We start from the raw sequence: 20,348 nt of genomic DNA on the forward strand, positions 1-20,348 counted from the left end.
AAAATACTCAAATTTATATGTTATAGTAGCCAGGGCATTAACATAACAATGTACAGGTTATACTGTATTCAGAATAAAAAAGGAAAATTACCTAGCAAATTATTTATACATAAATATGTATAGCTTTAATTCTCCTGAATGTTTGGTTTTAATTCTACTGACATTTAGTAAGCACTTGTGCAAAGCTTCATGCAGGCTACTTTGTATGTTGTGGGGAGAAATAATGACAATATCATTAATAATCTTAATCCCTAATTTTTAAAAAAAAGATTGGATTCTTGTTATCAAGTTCATTTTGTGGGAGATTTTTTTTTTAATCTTCCTTCCTTCCCTCCGTTTCCCAAAGTAACTATAGTAATATCTATGTTGACAAGAACTTTTTACTTGGAAAAAGCAACAAGTGTTTTTGCTTGAAATGCATAAAAATTTGGAGTATTTTTACTTCACCATCTATTACCTCCAAAAACAAAGTTACAGGCAAAACCAAATCAGTGCTCAGTCAGAATTGTTCTTGAACATTTTCTGTCCTTAATTATGTCACCTAAACTGTTTGCTGTGTTAACAGTCTTCTGAAATGTGTGTGTGTGTAAATTCATTTTCTTTTAGTTGTGTGTTCTATCCTTGGTTCCTGTGAACAAGCATTGCTTCCGCCCAGTTTAGTATGTGGGTCACAAGGCACTGTTTCTCACCAGGGCGCTGCTGTTTCCTTTTCCTACTTGAGTAGATTACAGATTATACTGGAACATGCCTGAGAAAAGGTCAAAAATAAGGGTGAAAGTCCTGGAACTACAGCTGGGAAGCTTGGCATTCTCATCTAGGAAAAGAGGAGAAGAGAGAAGGGGGGGAGGGGGAGGAGTGGCAGGAGAGGAAGGAAAAGAGAGAGAGTGGGAGAAAAGGTAGGGTAGGGGAGACCTTTTGTGACTCTGCAGCCATTCAGGTGACCAGGGCCTTCAAGTACTTTGCCTGGGTCTGGGTGGTGACACCACCCTTAGAATTGGCGGTGTAGTCACAAGGCAGGCCGGCTTGGCCTGCATAGAGCTTCCTGGACTTGCTGGCCACCAGCAGGGGCAGCTTTTCACTGCCATTAGGGTTGGCGCACAGCAGGATGCTCAGGCGCTGGGTGGCCTAGTGCAGGATGTCAGGTGCCTCTGCATAGCCCTGCGGCCTGGTGAGGCAGAAAGTCATACCATATAGACCGGTCTTGGAAGTGCTGAACACGTCCTGCGAGGCATAGAGAGAAAAACTCTCATCACAACCAACAATAGCCCACCTGCAGGATTTCCCATTTGCACAGCATACTGTTTATTAAATAATTATTGGAAGTTTAGTTGGAAAACTTTAATGTTAAATTAGATGGCAAGTGAGAGCTATGCAGTGTTTTTAACTTTACAGAACCCAAATTTCCAGTGACTGTTTCAAAACAAGCTACTATTGTACTCTTTGACAGAGTCAAAAAGTTGTAGCTTTTCAAATACAGAATTAACTTAGTTAAATTCCTTTGGATTTTTGTTTTGTTTTGTTTTTTTGAGACAGAGTCTTTCTCTTTTGCCAGACCTTGAGTGCAGTGGAATGCTTATAGCTCACTGCAACCTCACACTCCTGAGCTCACTGGATCTTGCTGCCTTAGCCTCCCTGGGACTATAGGCGTGAGCTACCATGCTGGGCTCCTTTGGATTTTTATCCCTGTCACTCCCACAATGGAATATTAAAAGCAAAGCAAAACTTTGGTATCTGTGGGAAGCAGAAATGTACAATAAAAGCCCCATAGAACTTCACATAGGGAATAGGACGTCTGTATGACATCTTAAAGGAGTTAAAGTGTTGGAAGAAGGACAAAGATAATGGAAATATTTGGGAATAGGGTTTCGATTTTTTTTTTTTTTTTTTGGAATTTATTGTCTTCTGAGGAGTGCCATTGAGTCACATTGACATTGGGCTTCTGTGTGCCTCATTAACCCAATTTCAAAATGCAAGAGTTCAAAATAGAACAAGGATGAGGAGGCTCATACCCTAGAATTAGACAGGATCTCGTGGATAAGTGCGTGGAGACGTGCTGAGAGCATAATTTGATACAACTGTAGGAGTCTAGTATACTAAGTTATAGTTGGTTTCAGTTACATACTGGTTTCTATTGTAAACCTTTAGCAAAGTGGAGTGTCTAAAGTGAATAAGGTCTGTGTGCATGATAGGAATGAAAAAGTGAGGAGACATGCAGACCTCCTAATAACACTGATTTCTCATAGGGCACCATTTACACTGCCTAGTGATTGTCCTTTTGCTCTTTTTGCAGTTAAATCTTTGCCATTTCTATACCTATTCATGCCATATCTCTAATGACAACAAATGGACAGTGGCACTTTATCCTCCAAATGGTCCATTTAGTCCACTTTATTTCATTGTAGTTCTTAGATTCTCACACCTTCTGTTCTTGAAGAATCTTTCTTTGTCCCCCATTAACAACAACCTGCAGCGTTCGTGTCTAGAAACCTGTAACAAAAAGTTTTCTCCATCTCACTGATATGACACTCTTTTAAGGTGCTTTCTCATCTCTAACTGTTAACTTTCATTAATGTATAATGTTATTTTAATTGATTTTATTCCCCTTGGTTCACAGTATGGTAAAATACAAAAAGGTTTTAAAGGTTGAGAGAGGCATATCATATTATTCTTATTTTTCCTCCTCTTGTTTGCATTTAAGAAGAGATACAGTTGTATGTATGTACACACAGGTACACCAATATTAACCTTAATATTTAACATCTGAAATGTTAAACAATTTTAGGGTCTTGCTGGCTTCAGAAGTTTTTTGCCAGTTGGCAGTTTGCCACATTCACATGTTCTCACATCACTGCATTCAGAAGCTAAGAATACCAACCTGGCAGCTTCTGCACAGAGGGTAAAGATAAAACAGAAAGGAGTCTAGCTTTGCAGCCACATTACCTGGGAGTTGCTGCTGATGTCTTTTCCACAAATGTCCAAGTTTGTCAAAGCCCAGTAAATCTTGGAAAGTTTATTTTCCTTGTAGCATCTGTGTTTTATAATGGGTCTTTTAATTTGTTTTTACTTTGTCTGCAGGGATTTCTTTTGTCCGGAGTTTTCAGACTCTGTCTTTTTTTTCCTTCTTTGCCTGTGGAAGTGAGTCCGTTAATGATGACTGGTTTGGGAATATGCCTCTCTGCAAAGCTGACCTGACAAGCTGTTCTTCCAGAGCAGCAACAAAGCCCATTGTTATTTTCTCTGTTCACTTTTATCCTCAATTTAATCCATTTTTCCTCTCTGTTTTTATAGCATAAAATGTGTGAGAAAACATAATTTAGGACCAAGCATAAGTAAGGTGGCATTTTGAAGTTAGCAAAACTTTTAGTAAACAGATCATATCATATGTCATTCTCACATATGCAGACAGTGATACTATGTGTTAGTATCGAGATTGAGAGTTTGTGTCTCCCAAAGTACAACGTACCTATAGATATTCTTTATCCAAAAGGTAGCAGGAAAAAAAAAAACAACACATGAAGTTGTTTTCATAGTTCCTTTTTAAAACTTCAAACTTGTTGAAGATAAACACAGAAAGTCAGTGTTTGAACCCTAAAGTGAGCTGTTGTGGTTTATTACTTTGTATTATAACATTAAAAACAGTAAACAACTGAAAACAAAACATCATAGGTTTAAACATCAAGGGATGTTTTTTCAATTCTGATTTTTAAATTTCTATTCCCAAATATAATTCCTGTGTTAACTTATTGAGAAACAATTTTATTGGAACTTAGGATTTTTTTTCCCCAAGTGAACTCCATCTATCGTGGGGACTGGTAAACCTCTAAAGGATCAAAGCTCTAGTGGATTTGGATAAAGACCCAAAAGCCTGAAAGGCTTATGCAAGTTTATCTATATAGAGTAAGCCCAAAAAACTGGGATGAGAGTCTTAGAAGAGCTTATTTTCTCATGAGATTTTTGGGACTTCCTCTGTCTGGTTGTGCCAGAAATACTGTGAGAATATCCATTCTCATGGCATTTGTCACTTACAGGTCTTGTCCCAGCTGGAATTTGAAAGTATAATGGTGTGTGAAGTATTTTATGTATCTTAAGGCATCATAAAGTCCACTACTGAAATTGCAGTTAAATAACCTCTGCTCTTTTCGTTCTTCTCAAACAGTAAAGAAAAAACAGAAAAGTATAGTAGAGAAGGGTTAATGAAAGTAACACCTAGTGACACTCTTTATAGATCTCAGTAATTTTTTATTTTATTATTTCTCTTATATATATTCCCAAGAGGTGGAGCAAAGAAAAAGAATAGGGAGAGATCAAATCCAGGTCCAAAACAGATACTACAGGTTTCCTCCTGCTGAACCTCATTATACTTAGAGCTTAAGGTTTAATGAAGAATTCTGGCTCAGAAATTTAGGCTTGATACAACCATAAGGAAATGTGTGGAGATCTCTTAAATTATCAATTCTAACCTCCTAGCTTAATCGACATGAGACTAAGCAGAATAGTGAAAGCCATGAACTACAGTCATCTGGTTATCTTCTGAAGTAGTATGAGTCCCCTCCAGAAGTTTTTCTGTAGATCATAGGGCTATATTTTTCTATACCTCCTGTATGTAGGAAAAAATTTATTTCCTTCATTCAGCAAACATTTATTGAACTCTTCATGATTAATAAGACATTGCTTGCAGGTGTCTAAGCATTTCAGAGAGTCTCCAATATTGTGGGGGTAAATCTGGAGGTTTGTTAGATTCTAGCTGAATTTTCAAGGGAAATCCATGACAGAATAAATAGTGAAAAATCATTTATAACCAAAGATTTTAACAGAATAATATGAAAGATACTTTTATTTTATATAGAATGATCCTTTGATCATTAAACTATTTTGTTTTTGATTTGTTGTTTTTTAATGTGTATTATTTACATGTAGATTATTATGTGTCAGCTACTGAGATTTCTTGTTTAAGCTAGCTCCCTCATTTTGCTAACTCCTGAAGTCATCTTTCATCCTTTATTTTCTATTAGAAAAGCAAAATAAGAATAAATTACTTGATGCTCAAAATTTGTATACATTTTCTCCCTGTGTAAATTGTCCTTTAAAACAACAATGAATGCGACTCCTTCCTCTTTGTTCTTTGGACACTTTTCAGATATCTTTATTAGCATGTTTTTCTCCCATTTTTCATTTTTTGTTAATTTGTATTTCTGCATCATTATATTAAGATAGTCTTTGAGAGTCCCTTGAGCTTATTCATCCAGGATTTAGAGCAGGGCCTGCTACTAATAAGTCTCTAAAAGTCTGAAGTGAAAGAATGAATATTGAATAAAACCTTTGGGTGATGCAGTATATCATCTTGTTAATGTCTTCTTTTCAGTCCCAGGCCCTAAATCTTTTTTCTTTATCCATTTCCTTGATATATCCTATCAGCAGGCCCTTTGCTTATTATCCCTTACAATCTAACTTTTCCATCTTGCTACTGAAACTATCCTATTGAAGACTACCAGAGTTTGTAGCTTTTTCTCTGAATTTATCTTCCTGAACCTTGACCTTACTGACCATTTCATTAATATATATTCATTCTTTCATTAAAGCTATGTTTATAAATTGCTAGCCATATCTAATAATATATAATATATATACTTCTCTTATTAATATAAACATGAACATAAAATGTACACAACTTACTTTACTTTCTTAGATGTGCTGGGCTTCAGATGGAGATTATATCATTAACACAACAGCAGGCTGAGAAGGATAGGTCTGAAGTACTTTGTATGCTGTTCTGATGATGTCCTTTATACTGGTGAGACAGTGAAACATTTGAAGCCATGACTAGTTTAACCACACATTTGGAACTTCTCAGTGAATCACTTCATTTTCCTAGACCACTCTAATTATCTATAAAGTTCAGTGACTGACTTCAACATCTGTACTGTCCCCTTGCTGAACAACTTAAGTTCCTATCCTTCTGGCTCAATTAAAAGGTTCTTCTAAAGCTGAATTAATTTTATCTTCCCAATGCTTTCCCTTATCCATCCTCACTAGAGATTCCTCACTACCGCTCACACAATGGCATCCCTATATACCTCTCTCTGTTCATGTTATCCTTCATGCCTAGAATATTCATATCCCATTTCTTCCATGAGCCCTTTCCAAATAAAATTGTTCCCATATCTACTTATCTTTAGTTCTAGACAATTAGCACTGAATTATTCCTGTTTTGTGCATGTTGGATTATGAGCTTCATATTGTGTTATCTTAGGCTAAGGCACTCCACAGTTATTTCTTTACTGGTTGTGAAATGTGTATGGTGTATACAATTTTTGAATTTCACTAGCTTGTGACGTACTTAATGTTGCAATCTGATTTCACATTCTAATTAATATTAGCATAGTTGTCTTGTGGTGAATCTTACAACTATTTACATCTATATAGGCCTCAAGAGTATCATAATAAATTACTTTGACTTAACTATAAAACAGTTTTTCTGTTATTATTCCATAAATATAATATTATAATAGGATTTTCCTCTTCATATTTTCTACAAGGTTCTATGTTGTATGAGTGTAATATTCTCTAATTTATTGAACAGCATAAAGCATCTTGTACATATTGTAAATGCTGTCTTTTGTGATGCCTGAGTTAGGTGTATATTGCTTCTATTAACTTTAAGGTATATTCTAAATTGGAAAATGTTGGGGGGAGTAGAACGATAAATATTTATTTTGTTTGCATGAATTTCTTATCTTCTTATTTTGCAAAAGAAACATTTGTCAAAGTTTAACTTGATAATTCCATAGAGTAATGTAAAAAGATCGATTTGTGTCCAAGGAAGAAGTAGCATTTGGTTAAGCTATTATCCTAATTCTTAGGTCACTGTCATCTTGTTAAGATATTTTACAAAAGGGACTTTGACTTTTTACTCCCTCTGAAACTACCATTAGATACTGTTTGGTAGTTCTCCCTCTATCTTGGATCCATGCTATTTTAAAAAATGAATGTCTTTCATGATGTTTTTTAGAAATAAAATGTTAAGACTTTTGGGGGGTATTCTTTCGCTGTCCATATGAAGTTGTTGCCTTAATTCAGATTAGTAAAAAAGAAAAATTCCTGTGTGTGTGTACGTTTCTCTACAAATCTATGAATTAATAAGACTTACTGGAAAACTGCAATAGTTAAGAAAACATGGTATTGGTGAAAGGATAGACACATAGATCAATGGAACTCATAGATCCATTCAGAAATAGACATATATTGTCAATTGATATTTTACAAAGGTGGAAAGGCTATTAACAGCGAAAGGATAATCTTTTTAACAAATGATGATGGAACAATTAGACATCTATATTTAAAACAATGAGCCTCAAACCTCACTATAAATACAAAAATTAACTAAAAATAATTCATAGTTTGCTTTTGCCCTGTCTATACAACATAGTGCTGAAGGTTAGCTAGAGCAATTAGGAAATGGAAGAAAGGAAGGAAGGAAAGGAGGGAAACCTGGAGGGAAGGAGGAAGGGAGAAAGGAAGGAAGGAGAGAGAGAGGGAAGGAAGGAAAGAGAGAGAAATAAGAAATAGAAGGCATCAGATTCGAAAGGAAGAAGTAAAAAAAATCCCTTTTTTGAGGGAACATGTATGTACAAAATCCTAAGGGACCCACAAAAAATTATTAGAGCTAAGAAATGAGTTTGGGAAAGTTGTATCAATGTACAGTATTATTTGTATTTCTATATATTAGCAATGACCAATCTGAAAAGTTAAGAAAATTGCATTTACAAGTTGCATGAAAAAGAATAAAACAATTAGTAATAAATTAACCAAAGAAGTATAAAACTTGTACCCCGAAAACTACAAAACAACATTGAAAGAAATTACAGAATACCTAAGTATATGGAAAGGCATCCCAAGTTCTTGGATTGGAAGACTTAATATTGTTATGATGACAGTGCTCCCTAAATTGACCTCCAGATTCAACATAATACCAGTCAAAAGCCCTGTTCCATTTTTTTACAGAAATTGACAAGGTGTAGGTGATAATAGCAAATTTTGTTGGAAGTAATGACCTAAGAAGGGCAACAAACTATATTAACTGTCTTTAGAAAGATAAAGAATTCACCCTCTGGTCCCAAAGACTGAAATCTGTTTATAATCAAGTCACACTTGGTGTTACCAGAATACTTTGATATTTTCTCATCCATATAAATATAATTCTCTTGGCATTGATTCTGCCTTCAGTGCCTTTCTTAAATGATTACTGGAGTCAGTGAAAACTCTATCTGAGATAGAAGGCTTCCCTCATTGATGCTTTTCTTATTTTTCTCTTTATAGGGAAACTGAATAGCCAAGACTCCTACAACAATTTTACCAACAACAACCCTGGCAACCCTCGACTTTCTCCTCTCCCCAGCTTGATGGTAGTCACGCCTCTTGCACAAATCAAGCAGCCAATGACATTGGGGACCATCACCAAACGAACAGGGTAAGGCCTCAGGCTTGATGCTTTTTAACAGCTGTTATAGAGCGTTGAATGAGTGAAAATAAAACATACTTTTTCTTTGTGTGGTTTTGATTATGTTCTTCATTTCCAGCCCATATGAGACTTAATGGCATCAGATTAAGTACAAAGTACAGAACTTGCACAAACATACACGCACACAACCATGTACACACACATTCATAGAAAAAACAAAGCAGTGACAAGTTGTGAAACTAGTATTGGCTAATAAAAAACAGATTCATCTACTCAGTCCTATACTTGCTGCCTCGTGGCTTTGCCTGAAAGTAGTTTCATTTTCTTAACTCTTGCAAAGATGATGAGGATTTAAAATGACTCCTAAATTTTGACAGACACAAATACTAAGGAGAGAACTTTAGATGACAGCCGTGTTTCTAATGTTTTAAAAAAATAATCTATATATGGTTATAATTTACATATAATGATCTGTCATTAGTGTCAGGACAATTTTATGTTGTAGGTGGTTTTCAAAAACCAGAGTACTAAGATTTGAGCTTTATTCAAAATTGGTCATTAACATCCTTAAAGACTTGATGACTCACTTGATTTGTTTGTGTTTATTTTAGCTATTTAAATTTTTTCTACCTGTTAAGAATATAAAATTATCACTAAATTGGGCTCTTGAAAGTAAACTGCTATGTCTGTGATATCATTAAGATATTCAGTTATATAATAACACTGAAAATCCATTTTGTGTCAGAAAAATATATGTCTATAGGCAAATTACTTGTTTTCCTCAATGAGCAATCCTGATGTTTAAGCTAATTTGAAATGGAACAACTGTCTTAAAATTCTATATTAAAGTACTCAGGAGAAAATTCTCTCTTGACCTCAACTAGTCTTCAGGGCCTTTCCAACAAAACATATAGATTGAATTATTTGGCTACTCTGTCAATATATTTTAATATTGTGCTCAGTGTTAATGTGTATATAAAAGTAACTTTTGTCAGAAAAAATACTCTGTTCTCAAGGATAAGTCCTTTATGTTCTGGGTTATTATCATAACACAGAAGTTGGCTCTCCACCTACATGAGTGGTGTTTGTATATAACGTGATTCTATTGCTATGTAAAGAAATAAAATTGAGTTTGTGGCATTTTAAGGGGAAAAAAGAAAAAATAGAGCAAACCTATATCCCAAATCAGACATTTTAAGGTAGTGATCATTTGGGCTATATTACATTCTTTGCATGTAGAATCAAATAAAAATGAGACTAAATCAAGGATCATAATTTCAAAGTTTGTTTTTCACTTACGAAAGTCAGTACATAATTGTATTTTTTTGTTCACCTCAGCATTGTACAATACTACAAAGTACTTAAAAATTTTTGCCTGTCTTTTCTGAATCTAAGTGAAACCATCCTCAAAATCGTTTTCTGTAATTTAATTTTATATTCAGAGTGAGGGGAGTATAAGAGGAAAGTTCAAAAGGTTCCTGGAGACATGAAAGCATATTCTGGTGCTTTGTTTCTGGTGTGTGTGTATTTGTTTTTTAATTTAAGAGCTACAATGTTTTATGATGGAAAGATTAGCTCTATTTTTCTAATAAGCTTCTCCAAATATATCTCTGTGATAGTGACTGAATTTTTATGCATATAATGAAATAATGTTAGAATTTAATTCAAAATATTTGTGTGGAGGGCAGGTGGGAAATGGGTTTACTTTTGTATATAGTATTTGAAATTTTCCATAAAAAGAAAAAAGTCTCTCTGTCTCCTCACGGTCTCTTGCTACCCTCTTTCTCACTACACTAGAATGAATAGAAACTGTTAATCATCAGGTGTCCTCCTGTGCTACCATACTTTATGAACTTAGATAAATTCTTTGTTTCTTTTTCTTTTTATAAATTTTCTCACAATTCTCAGATTTTTGGAGCATGTTTTACTGTGGACAAAATAATTATTAATGAACTGTTATGAGTTTGATTTATTTTATGTGCTTTGAAACTAATGTTAGTGTAAGATGCTTGTATCGTTGACTAGGCTTTTTATCTCTATTTTGAAGCCATTTTATTTCTGCCACGTTTTTGAATTCTTTTCAGCATGCCCAGTATTGAAGTTTTTAGACAGAATAATTCATACTTGCCTCACAATGAGTGCTTGGTTTTAATTTTTTGTGACGTAATTTCAGACTTACAAAAACATTGCAAGACTAGCAAAAAGAATTCCTGTATACCCCAATTTCCCAAATGTTAATAGTTTAACTTGTTTGCTGTAGTATTCAGTCTTTCACTCTGTCTGTATATACAATAATGCATTATCTTTTTCCTAAATGTTTCAGAATAAGTTGCAGACTTAATATCTCCTTATTCCTACATATTTTAGTGTGTAATTTGTAAAGGCAAGGACAGTCTCTTACATAAACACAGTACAATTATCAAGAGATCTTGCAATGTATTTTATTAGTTGCTTTTTTATTTCATATAATTATTGCATGAAATTTATTTTCTACTTGTGGCAGAGATTTAGTGCACTACAAATTACCCAACCTACTATTCTTTTTTACGTCCCTCTGTACTATTCTTTTTATCCCTTCCTATTAGTATAAAGTACGGTGACTGATACAGATGTTGATGATAGTGGTCATAACTTACATTTGACCATAGCTGGATTGTAAGATTTAATACCCTTTAAGCCACTCTCTGAAGAGTTTGTTGGTTATACTCAGAAACTGCTGTTGTCAGTTTCATTATCATTTTTTTGCTATAGGTCACCCTAAACATTTGTTCATAGAGTTTTCAGAATATAATTGTGGTTTTATTATCTTAAAATTTAACCTTTTATTAAAATACATGTATTTTGCATTGTCAAAAGAATATTCGATTTGTGAGAACAAAACATATTCTCTGAATTTCCATTTTTGCCAAATCTGAGTTTTAAAGCAAATTCCAGATAATAGGTCATCTCATTAGATTTCATTCTATTAGATTTTAAAGGCTATGTTTATTTATTTCATTAATTTTTTTTTTTACTGTGGCCCGTTCTCAAGACTACAGTTAGCTAATTTACATTAATTATTTCCATGAAATTTTATTGTATTTACTGAGAAATTTGATTGCTACATTAATATCACCAGGGTGATGAGCAAGTGGGGTTCTCATTTTCCATGTCTGTCTTCATTCTGGAAATTCACATTTACTCAAACTTTGCTTTTATGAAACTCCTTTCCTAGTGTTATTTGACATGGATTATGTAGAACGAATAGATCTGACTGCATTTATAGACCTGTAAATTCTATGATAACTTCCAACATACCTGACAATATAGTTAGAAAAATTGTATACTTACTTAGGTAAAATCAGTTTTCATTTGTCCCATGTCCTAGGTATTTTGCATATAGTCATAAAATAACCATAAAAAGTTAAATTTCTAGAGCAGGGATGTCTCAGGATTTCCTAGGATCCAATATTTAAATCTCCAAATTGAGATAGAAGCATCAACTTAAACCTTAAGGGGACAAAACGTGTGTTTACCATATTTAACATCTGCCCTCTTATTTTTTTAAATACATATCCCTGAAAGCCTGTGCAGTGTCAGGGACCATCTGTCTCACTCCAAGACATACATGAGGCCAGTAGACCTACAAATGGCAAAAGACAGATGTATTTACACCTTCTTGTTAGTACCTTGAAGCAGCGCTTGGAGGAAATAAGGCCTGTTTTGGCAACAGCTGCTGCTTAATTAACTCTATGATGGTATACATTGATGGAGGTAAAAGAAGTGCTAGAAATTATTTGGCTTCAACAATCAACCATTCAAACAGAATCCATTTTCTTCCAGTCTAAGACTGTAGGATTAGAAAGCCCACTGTACTTAGTGATCATGTTTTCATCATATATAAATAAGAATAATTCTCCTCATCCATGAAAAGTGCAAGTGGGTGGTTAGGGATTGCTCCATGTCTTGGATGTTAGGTTTTTATAGTAGGGATTTATTAGCAGCATTTCATAGATTTAATTATTGAATTTATGAATCAAGGGAGGACTGATCAAATTTTTAAAAATGCTTTCTATATAAGAATTTACAAACAAAAATGTTCACCAGTGTGCTTAATTTTATCTGCTTTAAATCTGAAATTATTATACATACTCATTTTGTGGGCATAAGCAAAGAAGAATAAGTTTCAGAAAGAAACAGTAGTTTCATGGGAACAAAAAATATAAAAATTGAGAATGAAGTTACTGCTTTGCTCTTACCCAGGTGACCATTTTTTGTGAAGTAAACATAAAGGGATTTGCTCTTTCATAGGTTTCTATTTTCTTAAATGGAAGTAGCTTTCCATTCCTTTCCTCTCTTCCCATTGTTATTCATTTGTTTTTAAGGAGTTAGTGGTTGAGGTATTAGGAACTTTGAGCCTACTCCTTAGCAGGTTAGGTAACATACTGGCGAAATACTGAATTAGAAGTTTGAGGCCCTGGTTTCTCATCTAGGTTCTGCCTCCTATTTACCAGTGTGTCCTTGGTAAGTTTCTTCATCTGAAAAGAAAAATTTATATATATGGATTATAATCTTTTAGCCTTCTCATGTATGAGTTTCTACTAGTTCTCTGGTCCCATTACCTCATTTCTAAACCTCACTGTTTGGGCAGCCCTAGGCCAGTGCTAGTGAGCAGAAGCCACATTTAGAAAACATGGATGATTTTAAATAATACTAAATTGAAACATTTAATAACATTTACCTGAGCATCTTTAGTTTATATTTGTAGACCAAATCTGCCATCACACCTTGCTATGTGAGTAAATGACATTGGTATATAATAGGCCTTAAAGGAGGTGTGTTCCTTATTTTAATTCAATTAGGTCCACCTTCTCTCATTTAGATAATTTGGCCTGGAGCCATAAACCTTATAGGCAAAGTTCTGAGACTAAAATAGGAAAGATTTTGGAGAAAGACCCCCCCAAATACAATATCACATGGTAATTCTCCACCTCTCATCTGTGTCTTAGGTAACTAGTAGTTTGTTCATAGCTAAGCTATGGATGCTTGATTCCACATGTAAAATAATGGACATTGTATTTTCATTAGAATATATATGGATATGACTGCATGTGCAATATGTTTACCATAGTTTGAGTTTCCAGTTTTTATGCTGAATAAATGGAGTACTTAAACTACACCATAGTTTATTGCATTTTGCCATATATCTGGGAGTTTTTTTTCTGGATGAGGTCTGTATATCAGCAGGCATAAATTTCTACAGAAGTTTGACATTTTGATATGCTAGTCTCTTTTCTGCCACGTATGGCAGAATTTGAACATTATCTATTATTTCATAATGAAAATATTTTATTTTATTTTTATTTTTTTGCCCTGGGTCTTGCCTTAAAATGAAAATCTTTTAAATCTTGAGTTTATAATATGAATATACATGTCATATATATCTAAAATTAGCCTATTGTCTGTTTCAGCTTCAGTTTGCCCTATAGATCATAAGTTTGAGAACCAGCAGTATGACAGGTCTCTTTGGAATGGAGCAATTAAAATTAAATTAATGAAAAATTCAGAATAGAACTTGAAAATTACATTGGGAATAATTTTCTCATATGCGTGCAAGAAATGTGAGTTTACTTCAGTTGTTCCTTTAACAGAACACAGAATTTAGAAGTCATTAGAGTCCCTAGAATTTATTTTTAGAAAAATACAGCTCTACTTCAATATTTTACACATAATGTTGTATAGTTTTTTTCTCTACTTTATGTCTTATTCAGTACATTTAATATTTATATGGGCTCATTCTGATGTCTGTTATGTGGTAGTGCCTGAATTGTCACAGGATGTGATCAATTGAAAAATAGGATTTATAGAATATGTTTGTTAAATTTGTCTCTTAGACTCCACGTATTTGTTTAATTCTGAAGATGATTGAATAGAATCATAATACATTTTAGTACTTGAGTCAGATTAAAGAGGATTTGAGGATTTCAAATCAAATCTAGTTTTACTTTTTCCTTACATTAAAAACAATCTTCACATTTGCCTTGTTTTCAGCTAGTAAGACCAAAGACTTTGTGGTACTATGTGACATTCAACAAAATGGATCAGAGTTTAATGACTTACATAGCATTATGGTATGTTATAAAACATAATTCCTTCCTATCTTCTGAGTGTCTCCAGAAGAAACCCTTTGAGAACTAATGGCCAGGTTGTTTCGTAGAGGTCTATAAATAAATCTATAATGTTTTTGGACTTTTAGTCTCTTGACCAATTTTTCTTGAGGTTTTTCAATCAGAATTCAGCTCAAAATTGTTGACAAATTGAACAGGTTTTTGTGGCAGGATTGTTAAGCCTACTGAAACTTAATATTAATTAGAAAACAATTCTTCAGGTCTGAATATAGTAATTTGAGTTGCATGTGTTACTACAGACATTATTTAATTCAGCATACACTCCCACTCTCATATCTCTTCCTTCTTCTTCACACTCCCATACCACTTCAATACAAAACTACAGCTGTGGACTTTTGGAAGGGGAGAGAAAAGTCATATATGAAGACAGCTGGATCATGGTTTTATACTTTGTGACTTTATATTTTCATTTTTTTTTTTTGCTACTGAGAAAAGATGAAGCAGGCACATTTCAAAAGAACAGCTGACACTACCCATACAAAGTAATTACATCAGTCACTACAATTCTTTAGAGTTTGTGGATCTTCTTTCACATGTATATGGCAGAGGTCCAGTTTATAGGACTAGGCAAGAAGTGAGTGAGTACTGACTGGATACATGCCCAGTGTACATGCTAAACCTGTCTCTCATACTAAACCTTGAACTCACCTTGTCTCTTCAACCCTCTTCTTTCTCCTTGAGCTCTATTAGCCAAGGGATCCTTATTTGAATGAAGTAGGATAACTTTTAACCAATACAGGTGGGTTACATTGTGAATAGTGAGGCTTATTGTCTTTAAACTTGACAATGATGTTATTTGTTTAATACAAACCAGTTAACTACAGTGTCTGGAGTTTTATAGTACATTTTGTGATCATGGGGCAAGGAAGTGGCTGGAGGAATCTTGTTGGCAACATATTACTGCCTGGAAATGAAAATCTAGGAGATTTTAAAGTTTGTGTATCATTTGTTTGGCTAATGTAAGTTTGTTTGTTATATATAAGGAAACCTATGCCTGGGAAAAGGTATTTACTGGCTCAATAGGTGGGGAACATCAGGTGGTCTTTTGAATTTTTAGAAACTTGAAGGTTTTGTTTCATTATTGTTCGGTTAGTTTTTGGAGTCAATGAGGTCATAAAGGACTACATAAAGACTTCGAAATTCTCTATAATAAATCAATTTTATTCTGATATTTGGGATGAGATGGGAGACTGTCCATAGTAAGTACAATATACCTGAAGAGCAATGTAAGCCTTGAGTTCCAGATTGCAAGCACTTCTGTCAGAATCATTCAGACTGTTTGGTTATTTCAGGTGTCCTGTCTAATTAAGTAAAATTAAGAAAAGTTGGATATTGTATGGCAACAAAAACATATTTGTTTTAGAGGTATCTGTGGGTATGTAGAAATGGCTTGAACCTTTTGTTTTCTCATTTTGGAATGGGATCTTGATGCTATTCAGAGATTGGACTCTTCAGGTAGTCTGAGTTATTTAAATCTGTGTTTTTCAAAGTGTAGAATGAGCTCTAGTAACATTTTGTTTCTGAGGTAATTAGCTAGTCATGAAATCAGATAAGGAAAATTGTGACCAACATTTTTTAAAAATGAAATAGAATGGAATAAAATGCAATTTTGCTAGTGGTTCTTCAGACCAGCAGCATTGGCATTACCCAGGAGCTTGTTGGAAGTATAGAATCTCAGATCCCAGCCAGACCTACTGTGTTAGCATATGCATGTAACTGCATTGTAACATAATTCCAACATTAATGTTTACAAAACACCAAAATGGAAAATAGAAAAGTTTATTACAAATAAAAACCACATTTCATTAAATTGTTGTTTCAGTCTTGTTTGTGTGTATTCATGTACATACCAGCTTGCACCCTAGAAGGTATTCCTCTCAGTCATAGTCAAAATGTTTAAAATCCACTCTTTTAAATGTGGATGATGACATCATATCCATGGTTGTGTTCTTATCATTAACTATATGAGAGAACTATCCTTGCTTTGCATTGACATTGTCTCTAAAGTTTTTCCCCCCTATATCTCACTTTTCCTTTACCTCACTTTCTTCTAGTTATTATCTTTTTTATATGTGTCACTTCCCTTCTTCATGTATTATGTGTTTCAAGCCTTAAAATTGTATTCAACTTTTAGGAAAATATTTTCCTTAAGTTTCAATTTGTGGTGAAATATATATAATTTACTGGGAAATTAATGCTAATCAGCAGGATTTTTTTTCAATGTTCCTAGAACCAAATTTCAAGAAAGAAATACCTACATTTTCCATGTTTTACCAATGTACTTTCCTCCTCCATTTTTTTTTTTAAAGAGACAGAGACAGGGTCTCACTCTGTTCCCCAAGCTGGAGTACAGTGGGCTGATCGTAGCTCATTGTAACCTAGAACTCCTGGAATCAAGGGAATCTCCCACTTCAGCCTTCTGAATAGCAGGGACTACAGGTGTACACCACAATTTTTTTCTTTAATGTAGAAACAAGGTCTGGTCTCGAACTCCTGGCCTCAAAGCCATTCTTCTGCTCTAGCTTTCCAAAGTGCTGGGATGTGTACAGGTGTGACCCACCACGCTTGCCTCCCCCCTCCTTTTGTATGTCTTCCAAATGTCAGATTCCATAGCACCATTTTGTTTTAGCTATATTTAAATCATTCAATCGTCTTTGTGTGCAAATATGCATAGCATATATTAAATGAATTTTAAGACAAAATATGTTTAACATTGAAGTCTCACTTTATGTCCCCAGTTGTATTTAAAACAAGCAATTGTTGCTTTAATTTACTGTATGTCAGCCTAGCCTGGTTCAGGCCAGGTAGTGGAAGCCGCAGTTAACCTCTTGTATTGCTATTAAGAGACATGGTGATTTTCTGGAATTTGACCAAAAATAAAGAAAAATCATAATACTACTTATACTTTGTGTTTATTCCTTTGACCAATAATACGCAGTTCAACTTACTATGAATAAATAGCTTGAAAAATATGTGCCTTCTTTCTGTGGCTCTGAGACTGCAACCAGTGAACAGCAAATAATGTGTCAAATTTTTCATTTAGCCTTCCTTAGCTAATTTCAGATATTTCCTGTCATACAACCACATATTGGTTGCTATTGATCTCATTCTTCTCCATTGGATTATTCCTTTTAACTTGTACTTTTTAAAAAAGGGCCTCAGCAGTGAATTTTATTTTATTTTAACTTAGAAATACTATAGGGGTGCTCCAGAAAAGGGGGAGAATAGAAAATTTTATAATCCCTAACTCTGTGAAAATTAAGGGCCTTGTTATTACACATTATTCTGTGTATTGGTTATATCAGACAGTATGTACAACAGAATTGCAAATGATTACTAATTTTTTAGTTATTCTTATCCATACTCTATAACAGTATGATATACATGTATTTGTTAATGTTAAATGAGTTTTTTTCTCTAATTTTTTGTGCATTTTCCCCCCTTTTCCATGAAGGCCTTATCTCTTTGGAGCGGGGTGTTTTTCCATAAAAGCTCCATGGTGAGTTCCAGTTCAGTCCCGCATGCCTAATTCATTTGCTGTACTCTCAAAAAGTAACTTTGTTTTGTAGTTTTGTTTTCAGTTGCATGGCCTGATCACAGATAGATGCACCAAATTACTGAATAATTTGTAGATGGAACATGAATGTTGATATTTAAGCTTTAAAAAAGCAGTTTTGTGGTTTTACTTCATTCCTTGAAAAGTAAAAAAGAAAAAAGAATGTTTAAAGAAAAGAAAATAGAGGAATTCTCTCATAATAGTTGCAGATATTATAAGAAAAGGCTAACACCCAAGATTAAAGATTTGAGTATTATAGTGATAGAAGTTCCCTATATATCATGCATAATGTTTGAAGACACAATTTATTTTGAAATATAAATATATTTAAGGTATAACAAAAATGCCCTATAAAGTTTTACTGCCTTTTATTTAGTCCTAAAGGGACAATAGTTACCTCTGTTTTGAATAGTTTAAGTATATAAGGAGCTACATAAGGATGCCATTTCACATAAAACTCATAAATAATTTATTATTTTAAATTTTTAGAATTACTAACTTAATTAGTAAATTCTTTTTATAGCAGTGCATAGAATACAGCATTGTCATTCTTAGGCACGATGATCATAGAAAAGAAATAGAGTATACTTAATACTTTCTTGTAAAGATGGGAAATAGAATGTATTAGGAATCTGGTATAAAATGTTTAATGATTAAGAGTTGGGGCTCTGGAATCATACTGCCTGGATCTTAAATTCCAACTCACACATTTACTAGCAATACGATCTTGGGGAAATTTTCTAAAACCTGTCTGATTCTTGTTTTCTTTATATATTAAAGACACCTACATTGTGAGTTTATTATGAGGGTTAAATGAATTGATATAAATATGTCTGTATTAGTATGTATCAGTGCCTGGCACATAGTAAATGACTAGTAAATGTTAGCTACTACTACTGTTTATTTTCCAGTTTCCGGGGAAAATACCATGTTTGAAAAGAAGCTTCTTTAAATCAGACCATGTTTTCTGCTTTTAAGAGTATGTTTAGCCAAAGGGAAGTTTTGAGAAATGTAAGGTATGTCAATTTTGTTGATTTAGTCAGAATACCTAAAAGAGTTCTGCTTCTGCACATATATATATAGTTTTCTTAACAACTACTGGGGATTGTTCATAGCGTTCTATTATACTAGAAAGAACAGCCCAATCTTTTTTCTCTTGGACAAAAAAAAGCTTAGATAGTTCTTTAAGACTGATTTTTATTTGACACAAACTAATTCAGTGTTCGCATGACACAGGAACATCTGAATATTTCATTATCATATAAGAATTGGTGACATAAATCAACATAAAATTTTCCTTCTTAAAATGCAGTATTATAATTAGGACACAGTTTGCGAAACTATTCTAAACAAATTTAGGGTATACGTGAGAATAAATCCCATGAAAGTCAATCTTTATTCATTTTGTTAACCAGATTTCTTTTAAAAACAAATGAGATATGTGCCTCTTAAACTTAGGAGCTTCCATTGAGTAGTGAATTTTTAGGACATATTCAACATATGACAGTTTCTTTGTAGACTAAATTTAGAATTAAATTACATTTAACGATAAGTTCTTCACTGTAAGTACAAAGACAGGAGTTTTAGTATGTTAATAAACATTGAAGTTTTTGCATAGTCGTAAAGATGGAGTAACAACTGTTGTATGTTAAATAAGAAAAGTTCATTCCTCCAACAGCTTATGTGCTCCTCACATTTAAGCAAAAGCACTTGTCAACCAGAAATGATTTGAGGTTGAAACAAGATTAAAAGAGCCAGATTAAAGAAAGGGATATATGAAATATAGTAGACTTTTAAATCATTGCCTGTCTTTTAGGAGACTGCTTTGTGGTTTGTTTGATGCCATCGTTAGCTCACAAGAAACTCGTTTTTAGTCACTTATACTAGACTAAAAGGTCCTCCTTTAAAATGTTCCCTTACCAGTGGTGCATGTTTTTTCCATTAAGATCTTAATGAAACCTCAAATTAAGGCAGCAAAATGAATATAAATTTGACAACTTCTTCCATGTTTTCTAAGAGCTTCTTTGTTTGAAATAGTTTTTGCTATTTTTCCAAGATATTTAGCATTCAATTTTGAGAATATTTTTATTTACTATTCTGAAATAAAACATTATGCTAAATAAATGTGTTTATACTATTTCAAGTTGTAGGGTAATATATGTATTTG

The 20,348-nt window shown here is 33.6% G+C and overlaps 1 protein-coding gene across 19 annotated transcripts in view; it reads left to right on the plus strand.

Moving 5' to 3' along the window:
- BCAS3 (BCAS3 microtubule associated cell migration factor) overlaps positions 1–20,348 on the plus strand; it is a 539,137-nt gene that overhangs the window by 215,039 nt on the left and 303,750 nt on the right. For 14 of the 19 annotated variants that reach the window (XM_075994398.1, XM_075994401.1, XM_012775078.2 and 11 more), the window contains 2 exons: positions 8,317–8,467; positions 18,080–18,124. In XM_075994398.1, the coding sequence (XP_075850513.1) occupies positions 8,317–8,467; positions 18,080–18,124 (196 nt within the window). The remainder of the gene's footprint in view (positions 1–8,316; positions 8,468–18,079; positions 18,125–20,348) is intronic. The other 5 variants (XM_020281164.2, XM_012775347.2, XM_012775286.3 and 2 more) reach the window with 1 other exon arrangement.

This window comes from Microcebus murinus, chromosome 18 (assembly GCF_040939455.1).
Source record: "Microcebus murinus isolate Inina chromosome 18, M.murinus_Inina_mat1.0, whole genome shotgun sequence".
Lineage (NCBI taxonomy): Eukaryota > Metazoa > Chordata > Mammalia > Primates > Cheirogaleidae > Microcebus > Microcebus murinus.